Source organism: Liolophura sinensis, chromosome 9, assembly GCF_032854445.1.
Source record: "Liolophura sinensis isolate JHLJ2023 chromosome 9, CUHK_Ljap_v2, whole genome shotgun sequence".
Classification (NCBI taxonomy): domain Eukaryota; kingdom Metazoa; phylum Mollusca; class Polyplacophora; order Chitonida; family Chitonidae; genus Liolophura; species Liolophura sinensis.
Genome location: NC_088303.1, coordinates 3,230,096 through 3,250,385, shown reverse-complemented (window position 1 = coordinate 3,250,385; position 20,290 = coordinate 3,230,096). Strand labels below are relative to the sequence as shown.

General features: G+C 45.5%; 1 protein-coding gene across 2 annotated transcripts; it reads left to right on the top strand.

The window, feature by feature from the left end:
• Nucleotides 1-287: 287 nt before the first annotated feature.
• Nucleotides 288-11,702, top strand: LOC135475111 (kelch-like protein 26). 2 transcript variants are annotated; one of them, XM_064754853.1, is made up of 5 exons: nt 288-313; nt 4,243-5,810; nt 6,684-6,861; nt 9,941-10,158; nt 10,696-11,702. In XM_064754853.1, the coding sequence occupies exons 2-5, from the start codon at nt 4,299-4,301 to the stop codon at nt 10,963-10,965; spliced, it is 2,178 nt and encodes a 725-aa protein (XP_064610923.1). In that variant the 5' UTR covers nt 288-313; nt 4,243-4,298; the 3' UTR covers nt 10,966-11,702. The 2 variants fall into 2 exon arrangements, with proteins under 2 accessions (XP_064610923.1, XP_064610924.1); XM_064754854.1 differs by lacking the exon at nt 288-313 and adding an exon at nt 1,123-1,357.
• Nucleotides 11,703-20,290: the final 8,588 nt, after the last annotated feature.

The window sequence follows — 20,290 nt, the reverse complement described above, 5'->3', positions numbered from 1 at the left end:
GTGATGGAGGACTATTAGGTTACTAATTAACAATGACACATTAGAGAAGGTCTTCAGGGTTACAGTAATGTCTGTGTTTTCGGATAATAAGGGGTTTAAAGTGTTGAGAATTTATCTGCTCGGCTATAGGCCTATATAAATATACAGGCCTATAGTCTCGTACCTTGCCCAATTATTCGTAAACGAACAAGTTACTTGTTCCGTTCTGCTCATGGATGTCCGTTCTCCTCGTGGACGTTCTCCTCATGGATGGCGACTGCCCAGTGCTACTCGACTGCCCAGTGCTACTCTAATCAGGCGCATGGTGGACAGAGTAAGTTGTCACACTGTATGGGGGAACGACTACTTTATCACTGTTCCAGTAGCTTTGTACACATGTTAGTGCCTTAGGTTAATCTGTGAAGTTAGCTGTGGTGCGGGTTTGTAAAGTTGTGGTTGCTGTTCGGCCAAGGAAGGCCCAAACTAACATCGTTCATACACCAATTTCGTACTCCATGAATGTCCACGCAAATAGTCTTTGTTGTCGCACAAGCCTCATGCAAATAAAATACCAATCTGAAGACCTGCTTTCCACAGTGACTGCAGCACCACCATATGTCCATGCACAGTTTAAGATAGATTTATTATAGCCATAAAGGCTTCCTTTGCCTTACTGTCCTCGGCCACAGGCGCAACCTTACCACTGCTCCAAGGAGAAGCAGGCCATGCGCATGGCTGCTTCAGAATGCTAGGCCAGTACAAGTTGGATAGGCTTTGTGATGAGCATGTGAAAGGCTGTCCTCGATCTTCAGTGAGGCGGGGCTGTTTTACACTGTACATTTAATGATAGTAATCAGACCAGGATGTGCATGACATCAGCATCACTCGCTTTCAGTTGAGCATACCATAGCTATCTCCACCAGCCAATTTCACAAAGCCATTGTTGACTTAAGTCAAAATTTAAAACCTCCCGATAATGTTTAGCATTTGGTATTGGAAGCTGAGATTTTAACACACTTGCTGCAAGATGACATTGAAATGATACACAAAATTTAACTTTTAGGGCTGAAAAAGTAGATTTAAAACTGTATTTGAAATTCTGACGTAGTCATATGTTGCTTTGTGGAATCTGCCCTATGCTTCACGGGATTCTGCAGTTTTGTAAAATTTTATTTACGTGCACATGTTTCATTGGGACATTTTGTATTCAGTGACCCACTGATGATCTGAGCTAGGTGCACTATCTGCTTTTCATGCATTACCACACAAGATTTTGAAATACTGGAGCATTACTATGAATAGGAATTTGCGAGTCACATGGTTTGTCTGGCGGAGAAAAGCCAGTGGTGCACCTTAAAGGACAATCTTGGCTCTTAAGGTAATCTTGACTTGACTTTTGTTAGAAAATCTTCAAGCACGTTTCAAAATAATCCTTAGATCACATAATTTGTATATTTAGAATGAATATATTTAGAGTGTACAAAAATGATCAAGTCTACACAGTAATTAAATCCTCCTTAATTGTGTGGTGTTACACTGTGTCCTGTAACACAGTGGATGGCATAGACTAGAACTGTCTAAATTTTCAACATAATAACTCAAACTGTGAAGCAAACAGTCCTTGTGCATGCATCAGGGTCCCTGACCCTAAGTCAAATTAAAGCTATTAGCTGGGGCCCACGCTACTAGTCATTAACACTTCTAGTAGTCTGGTTCATAGTTCAAAGCTCATAACAACGTGGGGAAAAAGCTAAGAAATATTCGCAGGAATTAACTGGATTTGAAGCACACACCGCTAGATACATTGTCCTTTGGGGCTTGTGTGAAGACCAGTGAAAAGAAAGTAAACATTGCTCTCAGAAAGCAGCGCTGGACTACCTGTATAGCTGTCGAGAAAGCAGTTCTGGGAGTCGGCTCTATAAGCTGTGCATTAATTGCATGCTGAATCGTAGAAATAAGAACAAAAAAAAAAAAAAAACGCTAAACTAACCCTAGACTGTCATCAATTACAATGGGCCCAGCACTGAAGACAAGCATAGAGAATAGTTATATTTGATCTGCTGATTGCCAAAAAAAAAAGACAGAAAGAAGATAATGTTGCAAAGTTGATGTCCTATTCCACAGTAAACTGTAGTGAGGGGCCTCCGTGGCTCATTTGGTTAGCGCACTAGTGCAGCGTGATTACCCAGGAGTCTCCCACCAATGTGGTCACAAGGGGCCTCCGTGGCTCAGTTGGTTAGTGCACTAGTGCAGCATGATTACCCAGGAGTCTCCCACCAATGTGGTCACAAGGGGCCTCCGTGGCTCAGTTTGTTAGCGCGCTAGTGCAGCGTAATGACCCAGGAATCTCCCACCAATGTGGTCACAAGGGGCCTCCGTGGCTCAGTCGGCTAGTGCAGCGTAATGACCCAGGAGTCTCCCACCAATGTGGTCACAAGGGGCCTCCGTGGCTCAGTTGGTTAGCGCACTAGTGCAGCGTAATGACCCAGGAGTCTCCCACCAATGTGGTCACAAGGGGCCTCCATGGCTCAGTCGGTTAGCGCACTAGTGCAGCGTAATGACCCAGGAGTCTCCCACCAGTGTGGTCACAAGGGGCCTCCGTGGCTCAGTCGGTTAGCGCACTAGTGCAGCGTAATGACCCAGGAGTCTCCCACCAATGTGGTCACAAGGGGCCTCTGTGGCTCAGTCAGTTAGCGCGCTAGTGCAGCGTAATGACCCAGGAGTCTCCCACCAATGTGGTCACAAGGGGCCTCCGTGGCTCAGTCGGTTAGCGCACTAGTGCAGCGTAATGACCCAGGAGTCTCCCACCAATGTGGTCGCTGTGAGTTCAAGTCCAACTCATGCCAGCTTCCTCTCCGGCCGTAATTGGAAAGGTCTGTCAGCAACCTGCGGATGGTCGTGGGTTTCCCCCGGGCTCTGCCCAGTATCCACCCACCATAACGCTGACCGTCGTCGTACAAGTGAAATATTCTTGAGTACGGCGTAAAACACCAATCAAAATAAATAAATAAATTAAACTGTACTGATAAATTTCATGCAGTCTTGCATAAAGCTTGCATGTTAAATTTTGGAGAGAAAGATTTTTCTGGAAATTTTTTGCATGTCAGACTCAAACTCAAGTATTTTTGGGGAATTTTTAGGGCCATCCACTAAGAAACTGCTAACTGCTAATTTTATGCTGATAGCTTTAGCCATTCTGGCGAAGATGATTTTTTAAGCTTATCAGTAAAATTCAAAGTGAACGCTAATTCATGTGACTACCCAAACAGCACAAAATGTCAAAAGTTGCTTCCTATGTTTGTTTTTAAAACTGCACAGTTCAGTTTTGCTACCTTTATCTGTTTTCAAGATGTTGTTTTATGAACTGATTAAGAATAATATTAATAATAATCAAAACAATTTCAATAGGTGTCCTGCTAGGATAGCGTGGACCCCTCATTTCAATAGGTGTCCTGCTAGGATAGCGTGGACCCCTCATTAATCATTCAGTGTTTATGGTTTATGTTTGTAACACTTATTTAGGTGTTATAAATCGAATTTAATTGATACTTTCTACATGGGTGCCCTACATGGGGTTCCCTACATGGAGTGCCCAACATGGGGTGCCTACATGGAGTGCCCTACATGGGAAGCCCTACATGGAGAGCCCTACATGGGGTGCCCTACATGGAGTGCTGTATATGGGGTGCGTACATGGAGTGCCCTACATGGGGAGCCCTGCATGCAGAACCCTACATGGGGTGCCCTACATGAGGATTGTTTTACATGATAGTTCAGACATGTACTGTATATGAGAAGTAGAGATATGCGTGCTTTAGTCCATACTTCAATTGTCTTTGAACATATTTGGATTAATCTTAATTACTGTACTGTTCATTTTATATGTGTTGTATGTATTCACTGTTTGATGCGAATTCTTTTTTGCCTTATCTTAAAAACAAATTAGCCGACCTATTTTTTCTAGTGTGCAGCCATTCCCCATTTTTCTTATTCTGGCCATTGCACACTTTCATGTACTTTAAGGTGATGCATGTATAAGGTGGCAAACTAACACAGATAAAGGACGTGGGTTTACAAGAGCTGCCACCTGTGCCATTAAGCTGACAGGCCAGACTATGCAACTATTCAATCTAGCAACTACAGTAGAAACGCACCCTTTAGCCGCATTCGTCTGGTCCAAACATGCTTGAACTGACGACACTCTGGAAATGTTGATATAACACTGCCAGCACTGATTAAATAAGGAAATAATTTATGTTTTAGGAGTATGGAGTGAACAACAAACTTAGCCGAGCTGCTTCCATATACAGACATTGGCCATGGGGGACACAAGCTCAGGAGATACTTCTAGCCCCAATAATGGCAGCACTAAATGGGTGGCCAGAGCTACAGGTGATGATGATGAAACTCTGTGTCACTCAGGAGCTTTGGTGGAATCAGACATTTCCTCTTTGGTTGGTAATGACCAAAAGAGATTTGAAACCAGTCAACCTGTTCCCTCCAAACCAGATGATTACAGCGAGTTCTGCCCTGTGTCAAGCTCAAATGAAACTGCCGGGATTGTTAGCCTTCCTGCCATATCTACTCAAAGCCCTTCTCGCAAGCGTCAAGATACAGCAGGAGATTTCCCTAGGTTATCCAAGTCAGCTATAAGAGCTTCTGTCTCCTCTACATGTGGCCAGTCCTCCGACACTGATGACAAGAAGGATGTCCGAGACAGGAACTCCACCATCTCTGTTTTAGACAAGGACTCTTCCCCGGATTCACATGTAAAACTGTCAAGCTCAGATGGTGAGGAGTTCTTCGTGAATGCCACCCTGCTCTCTTCCCAGTCTGGGTATTTTAATAGTTGTCTGAGAAGTGGCATGAAAGAATCATTAACAAAAACTGTTCAATTTGCCAATCTGACATCATCAGCCCTCAGTATGACTGTGAACTTTATCAAGACTTCAGCCTGTGACTTGTCTCTGTCCTGCGTTAGGGAGATGTTGTTTGCAGCCACCTATTTACAAATCCCAGACCTTCAGAATTACTGCTGTGCTTTTTTGACAGATGAAATAAACATTAACACATACACCACTATATATGGCATCGCAAAAAGCTTTGGTTTAACAGAAGTCCAATTGTCCTTGAAATCATTCCTGTGTAAATCACTGTCAAAGTTTTCTGAAACAGAACATTTCAAAGAGCTTCCGCTCGATCAGCTGATCGAAGTTTTGGGTAGTGATGATCTAAATGTGGTTTCAGAGAAAGAAGTGCTTGAGATGATTGTTTTATGGCTTCAAAACAACAAAGAAGCCATGGAACAGTCCAGTGAGCTTCCCGGTAAACTGCTCAACACTGTCAGAATACCCTGCCTATATACTAACTCTCATTCAGATATCAGCACAGTGTTAAACTCTGCTGTCAAGGACAATATTCAAGTTGAGGATTTTCTCTCTCGTCTCAAGCATTACCAAGATCATCCAGAACTATGCCACAAACTGCTCATAGAAAACAACTCAAAGGTACGTAAAGGTGTAGAGGTCATGATGACCTTGGGAGGTTTGGAACAAGGGATCTGGAAGAAGCAGCCGAGCAACAAGACAAAGTTTGCTCTGACATCTGCACTTCCTGATAGCACTGACACAGACCTGGACTGCCCTACGGAGCCGTTTGTTCTCTATGACAAACACACCTCTCGTTTACTGACCAAGGTGTATGAACACTGCACCTGTACCCTGGATAACTACGTCTACCTGCTGGGAGGGCAGACTGCAGAACATGACCGGGCCCAGCTTGCCACAAGTGCTGTCTACAGATTTGACCCTAGAGTCTTTGAGTGGACAGAGGTATAAATAAAGTCAGCGGTGTTTCATTCATCATATGTGATGAATTAAATGGGCAACATTTCTGTAGTAGATGCTGAAAACAAGATGAATTTTGATTTTTGATTTTTTTTTTTTACGAAAACCTGTGTACAAGTATAAGTCCTACTACGTTTAAAGTTAGAAGCCTTCAGTTTTACCTTGAAGTTAAAGGTCATGTAGCTGACATCATTAAACGTCAACAGAGTGTATATTGTACAGTACTCATGTATAAACATATATACTTGAGCTATTGGTATGCTTTTTTTTATTTTTATTAAATGACCTGAATAAGCCAAGTCTACACCTTAAGTATCATGCAAATCAGTGCTAAATCTCACATTCAAACTCAAACTTACATGAATACCGGTAATAATGCATAGTACATTTGGAAAGAATGTATTTATTTCATGTGCCAGTCAGTACATGATGATATGTGTGCGTGCTGGAATTTTGCCAGAATGTGGATGATTGTTAAAGGGATACAGAATCATTTTTGATTGGCTGGTGTGAGGGGTAGGCAGTTCCAGGCTATGACCAACGTAATCGGAATTGAAGGTGTGGCAGATTTATTCAAGCATGACCAAGGCTGCAGGATTTAACCTAAGAAATCCCATGTCCTCTATCAGCCAATCAGCTTCGATTCGGTATCCCTTTTAAATGCTCATTAAGGAATAGCAATTTATGGACAAGTACCCTGTTTTAAAATTTCCTTCTTTTATAGCATTCCTTAACTAATTTCTGAAAAGTTACATTATCCTTTCCTTCTCTTTTCATCCATCGTAAAAAAATTGTTAAAATTTAATACTCATCTATAATTACAAGCCTGGTGTTTTGTTACTGATACGTGCATTTCAGCTGTGTCCCATGAACACATGCAGAAGTCTGTTTTATGTTGGCTGTGTGAACGGGAGGCTCTATGCTGTTGGGGGTGCCAGCTGCTTGGGAATGGAGAACACAGTAGAGTGCTACTTGCCCTCAGCCAATCAGTGGACGTACACAAAACCCATGCACACCAAGCTACACGAACACGCAGGTATGTAGATATGTCCAATTTTCAGTTGTGTAATAACTTAGATCTCGGAATGCCATTTCTAACATTTTTTGTCTTTGTCAGGAAGAATCTCAGGAAGGTTTTGTGATTCATTAAAGGAAAAGTCAACAAACTGTACAACAGAAAGACTAAGTCTGGCTTATATGTGCTTCCTCTCCGGCTGTACATGGGAAACAACCTGCGGATGGTTGTGTGTTTCCCTGGGTTTCCTCATGCCATATGTGCTTCCTCTCCGGCTGTACATGGGAAACAACCTGCGGATGGTTGTGTGTTTCCCTGGGTTTCCTCATGACATGTGCTTCCTCTCCGGCTGTACATGGGAAACAACCTGCGGATGGTTGTGTGTTTCCCTGGGTTTCCTCCTGACATATGTGCTTCCTCTCCGGCTGTACATGGGAAACAACCTGCGGATGGTTGTGTGTTTCCCTGGGTTTCCTCATGACATATGTGCTTCCTCTCCGGCTGTACATGGGAAACAACCTGTGGATGGTTGTGTGTTTCCCTGGGTTTCCTCATGCCATATGTGCTTCCTCTCCGGCTGTACATGGGAAACAACCTGCGGATGGTTGTGTGTTTCCCTGGGTTTCCTCATGCCATATGTGCTTCCTCTCCGGCTGTACGTGGGAAACAACCTGCAGATGTTTGTGTGTTTCCCTGGGTTTCCTCCTGACATATGTGCTTCCTCTCCGGCTGTACATGGGAAACAACCTGCGGATGGTTGTGTGTTTCCCTGGGTTTCCTCATGCCATATATGCTTCCTCTCCGGCTGTACATGGGAAACAACCTGCGGATGGTTGTGTGTTTCGCTGGGTTTCCTCATGCCATATGTGCTTCCCCTCCGGCTGTACATGGGAAACAACCTGTGGATGGTTGTGTGTTTCCCTGGGTGTCCTCATGACATGTGCTTCCTCTCCGGCTGTACATGGGAAACAACCTGCGGATGGTTGTGTGTTTCCCTGGGTGTCCTCATGACGTATGTGCTTCCTCTCCGGCTGTACATGGGAAACAACCTGCGGATGGTTGTGCGTTTCCCTGGGTGTCCTCATGACATATGTGCTTCCTCTCCGGCTGTACATGGGAAACAACCTGCGGATGGTTGTGCGTTTCCCTGGGTTTCCTCATGACATATGTGCTTCCTCTCCGGCTGTACATGGGAAACAACCTGCGGATGGTTGTGCGTTTCCCTGGGTTTCCTCATGCCATATATGCTTCCTCTCCGGCTGTACATGGGAAACAACCTGCGGATGGTTGTGTGTTTCCCTGGGTTTCCTCATGACATATGTGCTTCCTCTCCGGCTGTACATGGGAAACAACCTGCGGTAGTTGTGTGTTTCCCTGGGTTTCCTCATGACATATGTGCATACTCTCCGGCTGTACATGGGAAACAACCTGCAGATGGTTGTGTGTTTCCCTGGGTGTCCTCATGACATATGTGCTTCCTCTCCGGCTGTACATGGGAAACAACCTGCGGATGGTTGTGTGTTTCCCTGGGTTTCCTCATGCCATATGTGCTTCCTCTCCGGCTGTACATGGGAAACAACCTGTGGATGGTTGTGTGTTTCCCTGGGTTTCCTCATGCCATATGTGCTTCCTCTCCAGCTGTACATGGGAAACAACCTGCGGATGGTTGTGTGTTTCCCTGGGTTTCCTCCTGACATATGTGCTTCCTCTCCGGCTGTACATGGGAAACAACCTGCGGATGGTTGTGTGTTTCCTTGGGTGTCCTCATGCCATATGTGCTTCCCCTCCGGCTGTACATGGGAAACAACCTGCGGATGGTTGTGTGTTTCCCTGGGTGTCCTCATGACATATGTGCTTCCTCTCCGGCTGTACGTGGGAAACAACCTACGGATGGTTGTGTGTTTCCCTGGGTTTCCTCATGACATGTGCTTCCTCTCCGGCTGTACATGGGAAACAACCTGCGGATGGTTGTGTGTTTCCCTGGGTGTCCTCATGACATAATACTGACTACCGTCAAAATTGTGAAGTCAAAATATTCTTGAGTATGGATTAAAACACCAATCAAATGCCAAAATAAAACAAGACAGAAAACATCAGATTCTCATCCAGAGGATGCACTGAAAATTGAGGCAATATGACTGACCAAAAATTAGACGTTAAGAGGGACATGGCCGTCTACGGTATGGCTCATGCATGGAAATGGGGTTGTCTCATATATATTAAAAATGATGTAGACTTTATTGCTGGTGGTACAAGAATTTTCATTAAAGAAAAATGAACAAAACGTTCGAGTAGATACATGTATGGATTGGTTTCAAAATATGTGTGATAAACAATATGACAAAAAGCACACTGTACAAAAGCTAAGTAAACTTGTGAATGAACAGTCATGTACAGTGTTTTTGGTCTTACCATTTATAAAAATTATGAGCAAAATGTTATTTCTTAATAATACATAAGCAAAATCAATAGTTATCTTTTAGAAAGTAGATGTCTTGAATTCACATGTACTTCAAAATGATGGTGCATTGAACATGTGACATGTCTGGAAGCTGAGATACATGTAGGAGTGAACTTACTGTGGCCAAAACCTGAATTGCTAACCAAAAGGAAAAAAAGTTATTGGTAAAGTTCTTGACATATGCTAATGTGATTGATTCACTTCAAAGCATGTACGCTCTCTGGTTGTTAGCATGCTAGCGCTGCACTGTGACATAGGAGCCTCAAGTCTGCCTCGTGCGGGCTCCCTCTCCGGTTGTACTTGGCAAGGTCTGCCAAGAGACCTGTGGATGGTGCTGGATTTCCCCCAGACTCAGCCGAGTTTCCTTCTCCATAATGATGGCTGCTGTTGTATAAGTGAAATATTCTAGAGTACATAGTAAAACACGAATCAGATAAATCAATCGACCGTAAGTGGGAAGGTCTGCCAGCAATCTGTGGATGGTCGTGGGTTTCCATCGGGCACTGCCCGGTTTCTTCCCGCCATAATGATGGTCGCCATCGTATTAGTGAAATATTCTTGACGTAAAACACCAATCAAATAAATAAATAAATAAAGGTAAATCAGTCAATCAAAGTATGGATGTCTTGCACGTTTCAGGCTGTGTACATGAAGATCACATTTACATCTCCGGAGGCCATGATGGCATGAATGGGACATGCTCTAGCCTGTGGTGTTTTCAGCCAAACGAAGATTCCTGGTCAGAGAGAGCACAAATGAGAAATGCTCGTGCCAACCACAAAATGGTTACCCTGGACGGGAAGTTGCTTGCCTTTGGAGGCTGTCAGTGCATAGACACCACAGTGGAAGACATCTGGGTATGGTTGTCAAGGAATATGCAAATGTATCAAATGTTAAAAATGACAAGGAGTTGCCATAAATCCATACTCACTTCAGCTCAACTGCAATGCTTGCACATACAATGATATATACTCCAGAATATTTAAAAACTTTGGCAGTTGATTTTGGGGTGGACGAAATCACCTAGAGCCCTCAGAAAACATCCTGTGTACTGATAAACACCTGATTTGATTGGTTATGGCTAAGTGGTTGGGGTTTCTGTTTGAATCTTCCAGCTGTTTTAACTTACTTTCCTACCTGTTACAAGCTATCCTTAAGGGCCAGTAAATCTATCAGCCTATTGTAAGAGACCATTATGTTTACCGTCACATGCATGTAAATGTGAATTCCAGTGTACTGCTCTAAGGTTCCTTAGTGTCCAGATTGTAAATTTGGTTAGAAGCTGGCTTTGGATTACACTTTAACGATGAAGGCTAACAGTTAATCTGTTTCATCTCATAACAGATAATACAGATATAGTGGTATTTTATGTCTTCTCGTCTTCTGTTCAACAGGAATGCGAGAGTTACGATATAGCCATGGACCAGTGGACAGTGATCACCTCTTTACCCAGACTCTCATCTTGCTTGTCGGCCATTACAGTGGGCAAGCTCATCCTGTGTTTTGGAGGCTACACTTTCTCCTTCTGTAAATATGTAGACATGGTTCAAGTGTACAACACAGAAGACAACTCCTGGAAAACATTTAAGCTACACATGAATGTCCCAAAGTGTTTGCTTTGTGAAAAAGTTGTTGTCAACGAAATGCTGTTGTATGCTGAGTGAAGTGTGGTAAACTAGTGATCTCATGTTAGACAGTGGTTACCAGAAGACACATGTTGTTTGCATCATGCTAACTATAAATAAGTTCATTGTTAATATGATATTAAACCTCAAGTCTCTGTAACTGAATAATTTTGACACAATATATTGTTTACTCTTATGATATTCATTTTTTCATGTGGCTGCAATGTTCTGCAACAAAGTTACCTGCATGTATTTTTTTGATGGCATTACTGAGCTCTTCCTGAAATGAAGCCTATGCATTAAAGGAAAAGACAATAGGTGTGAGACATGTCAGTAGATGTGAGACATCGCAAGAGATGTGAGACATGACAGTAGATGTGACATGTCAGTAGATGTGAGACATCGCAATAGATGTGAGACATGACAGTAGATGTGACATGACAGTAGATGTGAGAGATCGCAATAGATGTGGGACATGACAATAGGTTGAAAAACATTTGTAGCGTCAAAACAAAATTCTTTTATTTGGGGTCAACCAATAGTCAAATAAACAAGTAAATTTTGGATTATTCACAGAATAAAGGCAATAAAAACAAAGTCAAAAAGTTTCACATTACAACATTTTCAATGGGAAATTGTATGGAATATCTTCTGCCAACCTGTGTTTCGTGTACTTGGTCATTTTGAACAGTAGCCAATTTTTCTGACTTTATGTTTTTTTGTTAAAATAATTCTTGAATGTGCTATATAGATTTTTATTAAATAATTGGAATTATCATCTCTCTTCAAAGGTTTTTTGTGTGTGTGTGTGTGTTTTATTATCATACATGTCTGTTACTTTAGGGGATGTTTTTATGTATATTATCAAAATTGAAAGAAAAAACTTCATTTCTTACAGCTGACTTTTCTAACTTTTCCAACTTTCAATACATTATTATAAACCGTCCCAGTGTGTCAACTTGACGTGAGAATTTTTTCTCAGCTACACAATCGTGGGGTGGGATTGTTGTGTTGGGTGTTTTCCGCCGCGGCCAAGCAGGGTAGCACACCAGCTCGGCGCAATGACCCTGGAGCTTCCTACCAATCTCATGAATGTAGTCACAGAGTTCAATAACGTAGGAAGATCTGCCTACAACTTGCGGATGGTCGTAGGTATCCCTCAGGCTCTGCCTGCTTTCCTCTCACCATAATGCTGGCCATTGTCAAATCAAATTGAATAAAAACACAATCATGGGATGAATGTGTAAATGACTCTAGCCCATAACAAACGAGGTGACGTTTGCATATGCAATTCCCGTTGATCTGCCCATGGCTTGAAGTCAGAGGTTTGTCAGGCACCTGAAGGTTTCTTAGGGCTATGTTGAGTATCCGACGCCCAGACATTTCAGACTGATGGATTTCCTTTAGAAAGTGATTTGACAAAAAGTAGTATTATCTTTTATGCCGGCTCTTTTCCATAAACTTGCCTCCCGTGATTTTAGTGAAATTTTTTGAGATAAAAAAATATATTCTAACCAGGAGACGACTAATATCACTGAAATGCAGCACATGCAGTGTTAAATCCCAACCATTCGTTCATTTATTCCAAACAGAAATGTACCTTAGAACCTTCCTGTCAGTACAACTACGCTGCTCTTGCTGGGAGAGCCTTTCCTTCATCATGGCAAGCTGTCCAATTTAGAACCGGCCATGTCTGTACAGCTGCACTGCCCTAGCTGGGAGAGCCTTTCTTTCATGGTAGCAAACTGTCAAATTTAGAACTGACCCTGTCTGTACAGCTACACTGCCCTAGCTGGGAGAGCCTTTCCTTCATCATGGCAAACTGTAGAAGTTAGAACCGGCCCAATCTGTACAGCTACATTGCCCTAGTGGGGAGAACCTTTCCTTCATCATGGCAAACTGTAGAAGTTAGGACCGGCCCAGTCTGTACAGCTACATTGCCCTAGCTGGGAGAGCCTTTCCTTCGTGGTAGGAAACTGTAGAAGTTAGGACCGGCCCAGTCTGTACAGCTACATTGCCCTAGTTGGGAGAACCTTTCCTTCATCATGGCAAACTGTCGAAATTAGGACCGGCCCTATCTGTACAGCTACATTACCCTAGCTGGGAGAACCTTTCCTTCATCATGGCAAACTGTCAAAGTTAGTACCGGCCCTATCTGTACAGCTACATTGCCCTAGTGGGGAGAACCTTTCCTTCATCATGGCAAACTGTCAAAGTTAGAACCGGCCCAGTCTGTACAGCTACACTGCCCTAGCTGGGAGAGGCTTCCTTCACGATAGCAAGCTGCACTGCCCTAGCTGGGAGAGCCTTTCTTTCATGGTAGCAAACTGTCAAATTTAGAACCGGCCCAGTCTGTACAGCTACACTGCCCAAGCTGGGAGAGCCTTTCTTCCATCATAGCAAACTGCCGAAGTTAAAACCAGCCCTGTCTTTACAGCTACACTGCCCTAGCTGGGAGAGCCTTTCCTTCATGGTAGCAAACTGTAGAAGTTAGGACCGGCCCAGTCTGTAGAGCTACATTGCCCTAGTGGGGAGAACCTTTCCTTCATCATGGCAAACTGCAGAAGTTAGTACCGGCCCTATCTGTACAGCTACATTACCCTAGTGGGGAGAACCTTTCCTTCATCATGGCAAACTGTAGAAGTTAGAACCGGCCCAGTCTGTACAGCTACACTGCCCTAGCTGGGAGAGGCTTTCCTTCATGATAGCAAGCTGCACTGCCCTAGCTGGGAGAGCCTTTCTTTCATGGTAGCAAACTGTCAAATTTAGAACCGGCCCTGTCTGTACAGCTACACTGCCCTAGCTGGGAGAGCCTTTCCTTCATCATGGCAAACTGTAGAAGTTAGGACAGGCCCTGTCTGTACAGCCACATTGCCCTAGCTGGGAGAGCCTTTCCTTCATCATGGCAAACTGTGAAATTTAGGACCGGCCTAGTCTGTACAGCTACATTGCCCTAGCTGGGAGAGCCTTTCCTTCATGGTAGCAAACTGTAGAAGTTAGAACCGGCCCTGTCTGTACAGCTACATTGCCCTAGCTGGGAGAGGCTTTCCTTCATGATAGCAAGCTGCACTTCCCTAGCTGGGAGAGCCTTTCTTTCATGGTAGCAAACTGTCAAATTTAAAACCGGCCCAGTCTGTACAGCTACACTGCCCTAGCTGGGAGAGCCTTTCTTTCATCATAGCAAACTGTCGAAGTTAAAACCAGCCCTGTCTGTACAGCTACACTGCCCTAGCTGCAAGAGCCTTTCCTTCATCATGGCAAACTGTAGAAGTTAGGACTGGCCCTATCTGTACAGCTACATTACCCTAGCTGGGAGAGGCTTTCCTTCATCATGGCAAACTGTAGGAGTTAGGACCGGCCCTATCTGTACAGCTACATTACCCTAGCTGGGAGAGGCTTTCCTTCATCATGGCAAACTGTCAAAGTTAGAACCGGCCCAGTCTGTACAGCTACACTGCCCTAGCTGGGAGAACTTTTCTTTCATCATGGCAAACTGTCAAAGTTAGAACCGGCCCAGTCTGTACAGCTACACTGCCCTAGCTGGGAGAACCTTTCCTTCATCATGGCAAACTGCAGAAGGTAGGACCGGCCCAGTCTGTACAGCTACACTGCCCTAGCTGGGAGAACCTTTCCTTCATCATGGCAAACTGTAGAAGTTAGGACCGGCCCTATCTGTACAGCTACATTACCCTAGCTGGGAGAGGCTTTCCTTCATCATGGCAAACTGTCAAAGTTAGTACCGGCCCTATCTGTACAGCTACATTGCCCTAGCTGGGAGAGTCTTTCCTTCAACATGGCAAACTGTCAAAGTTAGGACCGGCCCAGTCTGTACAGCTACATTGCCCTAGTGGGGAGAACCTTTCCTTCATCATGGCAAACTGTAGAAGTTAGGACCGGCCCTGTCTGTACAGCTTCATTGCCCTAGCTGGGAGAGGCTTTCCTTCATGATAGCAAGCTGCACTGCCCAAGCTGGGAGAGCCTTTCTTTCATGGTAGCAAACTGTCAAATTTAGAACCGGCCCTGTCTGTACAGCTACACTGCCCTAGCTGGGAGAGCCTTTCCTTCATCATGGCAAACTGTAGAAGTTAGGACCGGCTCTGTCTGTACAGCTACATTGCCCTAGCTGGGAGAGCCTTTCCTTCATCATGGCAAACTGTAAAAGTTAGGACCGGCCCAATCTGTACAGCTACATTGCCCTAGCTGGGAGAGCCTTTCCTTCATGGTAGCAAACTGTAGAAGTTAGAACTGGCCCTGTCTGTACAGCTACATTGCCCTAGCTGGGAGAGGCTTTCCTTCATGATAACAAGCTGCACTGGCCTAGCTGGGAGAGCATTTCTTTCATGGTAGCAAACTGTCAAATTTAGAACCGGCCCAGTCTGTACAGCTACACTGCCCTAGCTGGGAAAGCCTTTCTTCCATCATGGCAAACTGTCGAAGTTAAAACCAGCCCTGTCTGTACAGCTACACTGCCCTAGCTGGGAGAGCCTTTCCTTCATCATGGCAAGCTGTCGAAATTAGAACCGGCCCAATCTGTACAGCTACATTGCCCTAGCTGCAAGAGCCTTTCCTTCATCATGGCAAACTGTAGAAGTTAGGACCGGCCCTATCTGTACAGCTACATTACCCTAGCTGGGAGAGGCTTTCCTTCATCATGGCAAACTGTAGAAGTTAGGACCGGCCCTATCTGTACAGCTACATTACCCTAGCTGGGAGAGGCTTTCCTTCATCATGGCAAACTGTCAAAGTTAGAACCGGCCCAGTCTGTACAGCTACACTGCCCTAGCTGGGAGAACTTTTCTTTCATCATGGCAAACTGTCAAAGTTAGAACCGGCCCAGTCTGTACAGCTACACTGCCCTATCTGGGAGAACCTTTCCTTCATCATGGCAAACTGCAGAAGTTAGGACCGGCCCAGTCTGTACAGCTACACTGCCCTAGCTGGGAGAACCTTTCCTTCATCATGGCAAACTGTAGAAGTTAGGACCGGCCCTATCTGTACAGCTACATTACCCTAGCTGGGAGAGGCTTTCCTTCATCATGGCAAACTGTCAAAGTTAGTACCGGCCCTATCTGTACAGCTACATTGCCCTAGCTGGGAGAGGCTTTCCTTCAACATGGCAAACTGTCAAAGTTAGGACCGGCCCAGTTTGTACAGCTACATTGCCCTAGTGGGGAGAACCTTTCCTTCATCATGGCAAACTGTAGAAGTTAGGACCGGCCCTGTCTGTACAGGTACATTGCCCTAGCTGGGAGAGCCTTTCCTTCATGGTAGCAAACTGTAGAAGTTAGGACCGGCCCAGCCTGTACAGCTACATTGCCCTAGTGTGGAGAACCTTTCCTTCATCATGGCAAACTGTCGAAATTAGGACCGGCCGTATCTGTACAGCTACACTGCCCTAGCTGGGAGAACCTTTCCTTCATCATGGCAAACTGTCAAAGTTAGTACCGGCCCTATCTGTACAGCTACATTGCCCTAGTTGGGAGAACCTTTCCTTCAACATGTCAAACTGTCAAAGTTAGAACCGGCCCAGTCTGTACAGCTACACTGCCCTAGCTGGGAGAGCCTTCCTTCACAATAGCAAGCTGCACTGCCCTAGCTGGGAGAGCCTTTCTTTCATGGTAGCAAACTGTCAAATTTAGAACCGGCCCAGTCTGTACAGCTACACTGCACAAGCTGGGAGAACCTTTCTTCCATCATAGCAAACTGTCGAAGTTAAAACCAGCCCTGTCTGTACAGCTACACTGCCCTAGCTGGGAGAGCCTTTCCTTCATGGTAGCAAACTGTAGAAGTTAGGACCGGCCCAGTCTGTACAGCTACATTGCCCTAGTGGGGAGAACCTTTCCTTCATCATGGCAAACTGCAGAAGTTAGTACCGGCCCTATCTGTACAGCTACATTGCCCTAGTGGGGAGAACCTTTCCTTCATCATGGCAAACTGTAGAAGTTAGAACCGGCCCTGTCTGTACAGCTACACTGCCCTAGCTGGGAGAGCCTTTCCTTCATGGTAGCAAACTGTAGAAGTTAGAACCGGCCCTGTCTGTACAGCTACATTGCCCTAGCTGGGAGAGGCTTTCCTTCATGATAACAAGCTGCACTGCCCTAGCTGGGAGAGCCTTTCTTTCATGGTAGCAAACTGTCAAATTTAGAACCGGCCCAGTCTGTACAGCTACACTGCCCTAGCTGGGAGAGCCTTTCTTCCATCATGGCAAACTGTCGAAGTTAAAACCAGGCCTGTCTGTACAGCTACACTGCCCTAGCTGGGAGAGCCTTTCCTTCATCATGGCAAGCTGTCGAAATTAGAACCGGCCCAATCTGTACAGCTACATTGCCCTAGCTGCAAGAGCCTTTCCTTCATCATGGCAAACTGTAGAAGTTAGGACCGGCCCTATCTGTACAGCTACATTACCCTAGCTGGGAGAGGATTTCCTTCATCATGGCAAACTGTAGAAGTTAGGACCGGCCCTATCTGTACAGCTACATTACCCTAGCTGGGAGAGGCTTTCCTTCATCATGGCAAACTGTCAAAGTTAGAACCGGCCCTATCTGTACAGCTACACTGCCCTAGCTGGGAGAACTTTTCTTTCATCATGGCAAACTGTCAAAGTTAGAACCGGCCCAGTCTGTACAGCTACACTGCCCTAGCTGGGAGAACCTTTCCTTCATCATGGCAAACTGCAGAAGTTAGGACAGGCCCAGTCTGTACAGCTACACTGCCCTAGCTGGGAGAACCTTTCCTTCATCATGGCAAACTGTAGAAGTTAGGACCGGCCCTATCTGTACAGCTACATTACCCTAGCTGGGAGAGGCTTTCCTTCATCATGGCAAACTGTAGAAGTTAGGACCGGCCCTGTCTGTACAGCTACATTGCCCTAGCTGGGAGAGCCTTTCCTTCATGGTAGCAAACTGTAGAAGTTAGGACCGGCCCAGTCTGTACAGCTACATTGCCCTAGTGGGGAGAACCTTTCCTTCATCATGGCAAACTGTCGAAATTAGGACCGGCCGTATCTGTACAGCTACATTACCCTAGCTGGGAGAGCCTTTCCTTCATCATGGCAAACTGTCAAAGTTAGTACCGGCCCTATCTGTACAGCTACATTGCCCTAGTGGGGAGAACCTTTCCTTCATAATGGCAAACTGTCAAAGTTAGAACCGGCCCAGTCTGTACAGCTACACTGCCCTAGCTGGGAGAGGCTTCCTTCACAATAGCAAGCTGCACTGCCCTAGCTGGGAGAGCCTTTCTTTCATGGTAGCAAACTGTCAAATTTAGAACCGGCACAGTCTGTACAGCTACACTGCCCAAGCTGGGAGAGCCTTTCTTCCATCATAGCAAACTGTCGAAGTTAAAACCAGCCCTGTCTGTACAGCTACACTGCCCTAGCTGGGAGAGCCTTTCCTTCATGGTAGCAAACTGTAGAAGTTAGGACCGGCCCAGTCTGTACAGCTACATTGCCCTAGTGGGGAGAACCTTTCCTTCATCATGGCAAACTGCAGAAGTTAGTACCGGCCCTATCTGTACAGCTACATTGCCCTAGTGGGGAGAACCTTTCCTTCATCATGGCAAACTGTAGAAGTTAGAACCGGCCCTGTCTGTACAGCTACACTGCCCTAGCTGGGAGAGGCTTTCCTTCATGATAGCAAGCTGCACTGCCCTAGCTGGGAGAGCCTTTCTTTCATGGTAGCAAACTGTCAAATTTAGAACCGGCCCTGTCTGTACAGCTACACTGCCCTAGCTGGGAGAGCCTTTCCTTCATCATGGCAAACTGTAGAAGTTAGGACCGGCCCTGTCTGTACAGGTACATTGCCCAAGCTGGGAGAGCCTTTCCTTCATCATGGCAAACTGTAAAAGTTAGAACCGGCCCTGTCTGTACAGCTACATTGCCCTAGCTGGGAGAGGCTTTCCTTCATGATAGCAAGCTGCACTGCCCTAGCTGGGAGAGCCTTTCTTTCATGGTAGCAAACTGTCAGATTTAGAACTGGCCCAGTCTGTACAGCTACACTGCCCTAGCTGGGAGAGCCTTTCTTCCATCATGGCAAACTGTCGAAGTTAAAACCAGCCCTGTCTGTACAGCTACACTGCCCTAGCTGGGAGAGCCTTTCCTTCATCATGGCAAGCTGTCGAAATTAGAACCGGCCCAATCTGTACAGCTACATTGCCCTAGCTACAAGAGCCTTTCCTTCATCATGGCAAACTGTAGAAGTTAGGACCGGCCCTATCTGTTCAGCTACATTACCCTAGCTGGGAGAGGCTTTCCTTCATCATGGCAAACTGTAGAAGTTAGGACCGGCCCTATCTGTACAGCTACATTACCCTAGCTGGGAGAGGCTTTCCTTCATCATGGCAAACTGTCAAAGTTAGAACCGGCCCAGTCTGTACAGCTACACTGCCCTAGCTGGGAGAACCTTTCCTTCATCATGGCAAACTGTCAAAGTTAGAACCGGCCCAGTCTGTACAGCTACACTGCCCTAGCTGGGAGAACCTTTCCTTCATCATGGCAAACTGCAGAAGTTAGGACCGGCCCAGTCTGTACAGCTACACTGCCCTAGCTGGGAGAACCTTTCCTTCATCATGGCAAACTGTAGAAGTTAGGACCGGCCCTATCTGTACAGCTACATTACCCTAGCTGGGAGAGGCTTTCCTTCATCATGGCAAACTGTCAAAGTTAGTACCGGCCCTATCTGTACAGCTACATTGCCCTAGCTGGGAGAGGCTTTCCTTCAACATGGCAAACTGTCAAAGTTAGGACCGGCCCAGTCTGTACAGCTACATTGCCCTAGTGGGGAGAACCTTTCCTTCATCATGGCAAACTGCAGAAGTTAGGACCGGCCCTATCTGTACAGCTACATTGCCCTAGTGGGGAGAACCTTTCCTTCATCATGGCAAACTGTAGAAGTTAGGACCGGCCCAGTCTGTACAGCTACATTGCCCTAGTGGGGAGAACCTTTCCTTCATCATGGCAAACTGTCAAAGTTAGAACCGGCCCAATCTGTACAGCTACACTGCCCTAACTGGAAGAGCCTTTCCTTCATCATGGCAAACTGTAGAAGTTAGGACCGGCCCTATCTGTACAGCTACATTACCCTAGCTGAGAGAGGCTTTCCTTCATCATGGCAAACTGTAGAAGTTCTTGCCGGCCCAATCTGTACAGCTACACTGCCCTAGCTGGGATAGCCTTTCTTCCATCATGGCAAACTGTCGAAGTTAAAACCAGCCCTGTCTGTACAGCTACACTGCTCTAGTGGGGAGAACCTTTCCTTCATCATGGCAAACTGTCAAATTTAGAACCGGCCCAGTCTGTATAGCTACACTGCCCTCGCTGGGAGAACCTTTCCTTCATCATGGCAAACTGTCGAATTTAGAACCGGCC